The sequence below is a fragment of the Peromyscus leucopus genome, chromosome 5, assembly GCF_004664715.2.
Source record: "Peromyscus leucopus breed LL Stock chromosome 5, UCI_PerLeu_2.1, whole genome shotgun sequence".
In the NCBI taxonomy this organism is placed as follows: Eukaryota; Metazoa; Chordata; class Mammalia; order Rodentia; family Cricetidae; genus Peromyscus; species Peromyscus leucopus.
In genome coordinates, this window is record NC_051067.1 from 132,715,695 (window position 1) to 132,724,460 (window position 8,766).

The following is an 8,766-nucleotide window of genomic DNA, read 5'->3' on the forward strand; positions in this document are numbered from 1 at the left end:
ATGTTACAGCTGAGAGATGGCTTTAACCAAATGTCCTGAACTGTGAGTTGCTTTTTTTATTTTTAAATACTTTTTCCTGAAGTCGTTCTAGAATGGACATAATTCACCTTCACATGTTTTTCATCTTAGTTGCACATTGTGATTTATGATACATGTTACTGGTTGTCGACAACTCAACTGTTGACTCTGGTTGACTGCTGTTGTCAAATGGTTCTGGTTTTATTCTCCCACAGTTGCAGCTGTTTGGGGGACCAGGGATAAGGGAATTTTGGCAGTGTTTTGATCCTACTTCATTTTGTTTCTCCCCTCAATGTGTTTTTGTTTAGAAAAACTAAAAGTATGGCCATCTTCAACTTCCCACAAGACTGGCTTGAATCTTTACTTCCTTCTCGAAGCTTGTAAATACCATGCAATGTTATGCTGTAATAGCATTAATGAAGACTAATAGACAGATTCTCAAATATTACTGAGCGCCATTGATAAAAGTAGATCTGGCTGATTTCCCCACCACAGCTGACTTGAGGGGTGGTAGGCAAAGGCAGAGTGTCTTTGGGTTTAGCTGTTATAGTTTTATATTGTAATTTTAAAGAATGGGACCATTCCAAATGAAGCAGAATTATAGTTATTCTGCAATGTACGGTAGAAATGTTGAGATTCAAGTGGCAATTGGGAGTATAACAAAATGGTACACAGCACACTTATCATATGAAAGATCAATAGGACATTAAAACCAAGCATGGACTGAACAGCCCGAGAGAGGCTGCCAAGATCAGGATGGGTGTTTCAGAAAGCAAGCGTGTAAAAGCCTATGTGTCCATACAATATTATAAGTATTTCCTGTGTCAGATGTCTGGCTGAGAGACATCCTCCAGAGGAAAAAAATAGTGATCTAAATCATAATAGGAGAAATATAGATTTTGTTTTTATGGTCACACTGTTAAATATATGTTCAGGGAGATTTAAGCATGGGCTAGTCAGTGGTGGGAATCCAGAGAGCAGAAACTGTCCATCAGAGGCTCTGCAAGCAGCCTTCCCAGGACCCTGTCTCACTCTACCATGGATAGGCTGCATTCGATGGCCTTCTGTGAATCAGTTTTCTTCTCCCTTTTGACTTAATAGCTGTAATATGTTCATCATGCACTGCTCTGATTGGTACATATCCCATAGGAAGTCTCAAGTAACCGTACTAGCTGCTTCTCCAGTATATAAATCCGGGGGGGGGGGGAAACGGACGGACGGACAACTCACCTGGGTAGGACACAAGGCACCGAGCACATGGGTTATTTTTAAACACTTCAGATGACCTAAGTAATGATTGTACAAAGACGTAAGAAAGGATCTGCAGAGACGTTTCAGTGGGTGAGACACTTGCTGTGCAAGTTCAGATCCCCAGACCCATGTAAGGCCAAATGTGGCAGTGCCCATCTGCAATGCCAATAGTCCTGCAGTAAGAGGGAAGGGGGAGGCAGGTATCCATCTCCTTCCTGTTCCCGATCAGCCAGCCTAATTCCTAGAGTTGTAGGCCACTGAGATACCTGGTCTCAAAAGACAGAGTGGATGGCTACACCTGAGGTTATCCTCTGACCTCCACACTCGGATGCACATACGTGCACACACATGTGCAAACATGTACATGTATACACACACACACACACACACACACACACACACACACACACACACATAAGGAAAAGCAAAATAAAACAGAACAATCTGAAAAGCATAAGATGCATGGGAGGAATCCCTCAAATACTTGATTTTAAAAAAACAAATTTTACCAGGCCCCAAGAAACATTTAATTCCTATGATAATAAGAGAATAATAATAAGTTTGAAGGCTTCAAAAGGTTTGACACTTGTGAACCTAACAAGATAGTACTGAAAGGCAAACCACACACTCTCACTGCATATGAGTGAGATGAAACATGGCTATGGAACACACCAGATAACTTGCTTAAGAACTAATAGAGTGGAAGGATCCGTGGGAGGCTGACTGCAGGACTCACAGTAGGAGGAGACAAGATATCGAATGCAGCCTCTCCATGGTGGAGTGGGACAGGGTCCTGGGAAGGCTGCTTGCAGACTGGGGAACATTTGCTTTTAAAGATTTACTTTCAATTTTAATTGAGTGTTGGGGGGTGCATCTGAATGCAAATTCTTGTAGGAGTTAGTTATTGTATTCCCTGGAAGTAGATGTTAGGAACCCAACTCTGGTCCTCTGCAAGAGAGGAAATTGTTCTGAACCACTGATCCATCTCTACAGCCCTTGGGGGACATTTGTCAAGAGTTCTTTTTGGTAACTTGCACATGAAACTTGTTGCCTACCTCAAACATTATCTTAACTGAAGTTTGTAGAGAAAAGTGGAGAAAGATTCTACATCACAGAGTTTCCTTTCCAAGAATGTGAGACTCAATAAACACTGGGAAACACACTAACAGGATGCCTGATGTCAGTGAGATGGAAAAGCCATGTCTGGGCATGGATACAGTGACACGTGGGAGCGAAAGTTCCTCATCTACAACTGTGAAAGGAAGAAAGAGCAGTACACATGCTATCACCACTCATAATCCTCGTCTTTGGTAGGTGAGAGGCAAGCAGGAGGATTAGGAGTTCAAGGCCAGCCTGTATTAAGCAACAAGAACTTGTAATAGATAGATAGATAGATAGATAGATAGATGGATGGATGGATGGATGGATGGATGGATGGATGGATAGATAGATAGATAGATAGATAGATAGATAGATAGATAGATAGATAGATAGAGATAGGCAGACAGACAGACAAATAAAGTCTACAGTAAACTAGGTACACTTGTGTGATGTTTTATCAGAACCTGAAAGAGATACCAATCACAGAGACTTTCTAATAATGATAAGAACAAAACAAAGAACCATGATCACCTTTGCTGATGGACAGTGGCCTGAACATTCTCACAAGGACAACAGAGAATGAAAGGAAGCAGGTGCCTTCACTTAGCTGTGGAGTTGGCATTTTTTATTGCCTTTTCAATATAATAGCACACCTATTCACAAAATCATTTGAACTGAAAGTAGAAATAAATGACTCTTTATGCATTGATGATACCCAACATTAGGAGCTTTCATACCCCAGCCAGTAAGCACAGTGTAAAACAACCATAGTTTTGGTGGAGACCATTTTGGAGATGTCAGTACCATGGGGAATGACCAACTGCCAAAGACAGTAGCAGCTTTGGAATGAAGCTTGCCTGAGTCTATGTGTGCTGTGGCAAGCTCCCTGGGGCCTTGAAGATGGTGAGTAGCTGAAGTCTGACACTGGGATTTTAGTTTTGCGCTCATCTCAGGATGACCCTATTTCTTCCCTCTTAGAGCAAGAAAACTTTATTATTTTTTATTTTACAGAAGCCCATAGTTAATAGACATTGGGTATTTTAGAGAAGCTTTGAACTTTGAAGAAGACCTGATGTTTTAAAGAGCCCAAACATTTAAAAAGTGTTTAATTTTTTTAATGGCTACGAGTTTTAAAAATTGGAGTGTTTTATAATGCCATATGCATACTAACATGACATTTTGGGGAAAGGCTATGGCTTAATGGTTATGTGTTTGTGTGTCAAATTGACAAGGGGTCAATTGTCTTTTGGATTTTGTTTGGTTTTGTTGTCAACTTGCTGGGAAGAGGAACCTCAGCTGAGAAAATGCCTCTGTAGGGCATTTTCTTGATTAATGATTTCTGTGGGCAGACCCAGCACACAGGAGTAGTGTCACTCTTGGGCAGCTGGTCCTGAATTGTGTGAGAAAGCAAGCTATAAGAGCAAGCTGGTAAGCAGCATTCCTCCATGGCTTCTGCCTCTGTTCCTGTCTCTAGGTTCCTGCCTGACTTCTACTAGTGATGGAGTTTGACTTGAGAGTTGTAAGCTGAAGTCAACTCTTTCTCCCCAAGTTGCTTTTGGTCATGATATTTTATCACTGCAACAGAAACCTAAGACAACTCAATATCCATTGGATTCTTATTTCTTTGCTTTACCACCTACCATAGCACCTCACACATAAAAGAAGACAGTAGAAAAACATTGACAGAGAGATTTACTAACATATGTTTTAAAGACTTATTTTTTAATTGTGTGTATCTTGGGGGGACTGAGATGGTATATGCACTTCTTTCAGGTGCCCTCGGAGGCTAGGAGAGGGCGTATAGTCCCTTAGAGTTGAAGTTACGAGTGAATGTGAGCTGCCTGCTGTGGGTTCTGGGAGCCACAAAAGCAAACGCTCTTAACTGCTGAGCCACCCTCCAGCACAACTGTGGATTGAAACACCAGACTTGCATGAACAGAGGAGTTGTGTGCCAGGGCAAAGAAGACCTTCCCCAGCTAAGGGCCGGGGTCTTTGTGAGTACTTGGAACTATATTTTTGCGGTGCCTCCTCTGTGGTGGAGGATCGTTGCTTGTTCGTAAGTGTCTGCACCCGCCATTCTCTAAGACGTCTTCCATTCTCCTCTGCTCCCAGAGTCTCGGTTCCTCTATTTATGCTTGGCTGTCATGAGCTACTTTTTTTTTCTGACTTTGCATTTTGGTCTAGGGAAGCAAAGGCTTACTCGAGTGGTCCCAAGAGCCCGGTTCCTCTTCTGTTCTGAAGCTACATGGCATATTGACAAGTGAAGAGGGCCAGGACCCACAGAACCAGTGACAGACACTGATGAAGTTGTCTGAATTGCCCTGCAGGGGCCAGCCTCAGGTCCAAACAGGTCTTGTTAGATGTGTGGATATTCAGGGCTGCTTTCTAGAAACATTTGTCTAATCACCATGCAGACAGATGTGAGGCGGTTTTCCCCGGCCCTGAAGTCAGGGTCCTGAGATCACAGACCCATGCCTCTCGCAGGCAGACATCTTTTATTAATGGTAACATCGAAATCCTGGCTCAGCTTTGGCAGCTTGGTTTCCACAGAATTATTAGACTCTTTTCAGTTCTCCGGAAAAGTAAGACGGATGGCTGGCATTTTAAAAAGTTGTGCGGGGCTGGTGAGATGTCTCAGTTAATAAAGTGCTTACCTTGCAAGCACAAAGACCTGAGTTCTATCCTCAGAGCTCACATTAAAACAACCACAACCACAACAACAAAACAAACAAACAAACAACAAACAAATGGCAAACAAACATGTGATGGATGCATCATTGTCATCCCAGTGCTGGAGAGGCAGACAGGTGGATCCCAGGGCTTGCTAGCCAGCCCTATTAAATTAGCGAGCTTCAGTGAGAAATTTTGGCTGAAAAACCAAGGTAGAGAGCCAAGGAGGAAGACACTCAGCATTGACCTCTGGCCTCCACAGGCACATGCACCAGCATACACATGCATGCACACCTATCTGAACACACACACACACACACACACACGCACGCACGCACGCACGCACGCACACGCACACGCACACGCACACATGCACGGACGCACGGACACATGCACGCACCCCTCACATATATAGATATACAAACTCACAGAAAGAGGGAGAAAATGAGTGGGGGAGAGAGGGAGGGAGGAGAAAGGAAAGTAAGAGAGGACAGAGGGAGAAGGAGGAGAGAAGGCTCCCGTGGCAGAGAGCAGAGGTCTAGTGCCAACAGCCACGGGAGTAAGACATGAGATGAGAACTCCAGTTCAGGTTATGCCCTCTGCTGACAGCAGCCCTGGCCACCAGGGGATGACAATTTATGAGAACCTGAGCCAGGACACTTAGCAACTTGCTTCCAAGTTCACGACTCACATAAAGCAAGTATGACACTACACACCTGTCCTGATAAAATTTCTCGGCTCAGGATAATGCGCCTCACTTCAGTAGACAATACCTATGGGATGAAGTGTGGTCAGGAAACTTACTTATGACTCTAATAGTCCATAATCTATTAAATATACCAAACAAAGGAGGAAAGATTGAAGAGAAAGGAAGCTATCCATGACGTACTGAAACATGGCTGAAGATGGAATGATGGAAAAGGAATCTGGCTCAAATTTAAATGCTGTCAAAAGACCTTGAAAACTAGTACCATTCATGTCGTGTGAAATCTGCTCTTGTTAGCACATAATATTTTATGTTTTAAAAGATTACCTTTTTTGTAAAGGCTGTTGATATTCTTGTCCTTAGGTGAGTTCACACATTTGTTCGGTTTTGCATCTCAGGAGCCTGTGAATCAGCTAGACTCTTCCTGTTAGCAGCTCTTCTTCTGCTAACTGAGCACCAAATGTGGTCTAGTTCACAGAGCAGCGAATTTTAAAGCACTCTCCAGTGCACACAGCTGGCACTACATTACTGCCAACACCCATCATTTACAACATAGAATCTACACCCTCTTTGTCTGTACATTATATATCTTTGTGATCATTTTTAAATAAGACCAAGAAAGCATCAGAATCAACAATTAAAAAATAATTTCTAATTTCTAATTTAACAATATGCTTGAACAGAGGGCACAAATGAAAACTGAAACCATTGAGCAGCAGTTTTGGGGAAAGAAGACACTGGCAAGGTCTTAAGTGTTATTTATTATGTGGTTATTAATTTTAAGGTAAACATACCTGTATAAATGAGATGTAGTAGGCATCGGGTGAGCCAGGCAGTTAAGCTTGAACACTGTGGAGGAAACCAATGCTGTTTGTCTCCTGGTGTGATGTATACAACAGCAACTGTGCAGCATTTTTTTTTTTTTTTTTTGCCGAAGGTAATAAAGTTGGATATAATCACAAGGAAATCTTCAGAAAACTCTGTAATGTGGGATATGGTACAAGAAGTAGGGCTGGAGGGACTGGAGAGGCGCCTCAGTGGGTACAGCACGTGCTGTGCAGACACGAGGACCTGAACACAGATCTCCAGCACTGTATGTAGTTAAAGTCAGACTTGCTGCTGTCATGTACCTGCAATCCCGGTAGTGGGAAATGGAGACAGAAGAACCCTCTCAGTTTGGCTGACCGTCTGTGATAGCGGAAATTATGGTGAGCTCAGGTTCAGTGAAAGACCTTGTCTCCAACAAATGATGAAGTGGAGACACCAGATGAAAATATCACTCTGTCCTCCATATGCCCCTCTGTAATGTGCACCAAAATAGGCACACACAGTACACACACAAACACACACACACACACACACTCACACAAATACAGCAACATGCAAAATTAAAACAAAAATTTAAAAGGAAGAGGAAAGAGAGAGAGAGAGAGAGAGAGAGAGAGAGAGAGAGAGAGAGAGAGAGAGAGAGTAAACTTGGGCTTCCAAACAAGGTCAATACCAGAGCTAGAATAAGCAGCTTGATTAGGACTTGGATCACAGGAAAAGAAAGCACAAAAACTCTTGGAGGAAAACTGGAGGATCTTAAGCATAGACACAATATAGGACACAGTCAATGTAGGTGGTTTTGGCTAGAATAATATTGTTGTTTATTATGTTGAGTAGTATTCTCATCACATGAGATACACACTAAAATGTTTAGGGTGATGGGTTCTGATGTCTTTTCAAATGGGCATGTCAAGAGAAGAGGGAAGTGACTGTAGAGCGTCTGTAACCCACCAGAGCTCACAGACACTCAGCTCATAATTCTTTTCACTTTTCCACAGACTCAATAATCTTCAACATTAAGAAGCTTATACAATGCATGCAGAATACACACAATTACATGATACCAACTTGAAAAACAGATGCCAGCAATTTGAAGGAAAATCTGTCGATGGTGGCAATGGCCTGTGTCACAAATCACAAATGCATTTCACGGGCAGGGTTTGGCATCATGTGTAGAATCACAGACAGTTTTTTTTTTTAAGTGGGATCTCACTATGCTGCTATGACTGACTTCAGTCTTCTGGCCAGTCTCCCAAGGAGTCAGGACCATCTACACCACACCCCCTGGCTATCATCAACTCCTAATCAGATTAGGAGGTGACACCATGTAGAACTACTGTAACCAATTAGTCCTGTTTATGTTTTCACATATATGTGTGCATTCAAAGACTATGTCAACTCATACTGAAAGGAATTTTAGTAGATAAAAATTAGCATCAAAGCTTCCTGTTGTGGCTGCCATTGAAGCGCAGCAACCATGGCCCTGCGCTACCCCATGGCCGCGGGCCTTAACAAGGGCCACAAGGTGACGAAGAATGTCAGCAAGCTGGCACATAGCCAGTGCCACAGGCACCTCACCAAGCACACCAAGTGGGACATGATCCGGGATGTGTGTGGCTTCGTACCCCATGAGCTGCCCACCATGGAGCTGCTGAAGGTGTCCAAGAACAAGCCCGTGCTCAAATTCATCAAGAAGAGGGTGGGCACACACATCTGCACCAAGAGGAAGCAGGAGGAGCTGAGTAACGTGCTGGCCGCCATGAGGAAGGCGGTGGCCAAGAAGGACGGATGCCTCCCACCATTAAATGTTGCTACCGTGAAAAAAAAATAGCATAAAAGGACAGGAAAGCATTTCAATATTTAGTTCACAGGCTTTTTTTCCTTAGTAATGCAAAATGGTAATATACATTTTGCTAAATAACAGTAATATACAGTTTTTTTAAAATAATGTTGGTGTTCAAAGTGAACTGATAAATACCATACAATAATGGAGAACGATCTTATGTAGATGGAATGGGTGATATTTGCAAAATACATCGATGACATCCGTTGTCAAGTGTGATCAGATTATATGCGGCATTTCATTGTGGTTCTGATGTGAATGTTAGTGATGGTGGTGTTGGGTATCTTTACATATAGCTGTGGACCATCTGAAGGTTTTATTGAATATCTGTTTCAGACCTAATAATAGT

The 8,766-nt window shown here is 42.6% G+C and overlaps 1 protein-coding gene across 1 annotated transcript; it reads left to right on the forward strand.

Moving 5' to 3' along the window:
- Positions 1 to 8,051: 8,051 nt before the first annotated feature.
- LOC114695503 (60S ribosomal protein L36-like) lies at positions 8,052 to 8,405 on the forward strand. Its single transcript, XM_037206482.1, has one exon. It carries the CDS (start codon positions 8,052 to 8,054, stop codon positions 8,403 to 8,405), a length of 354 nt encoding a protein of 117 aa, XP_037062377.1.
- The last annotated feature ends 361 nt before the right edge of the window (positions 8,406 to 8,766 follow it).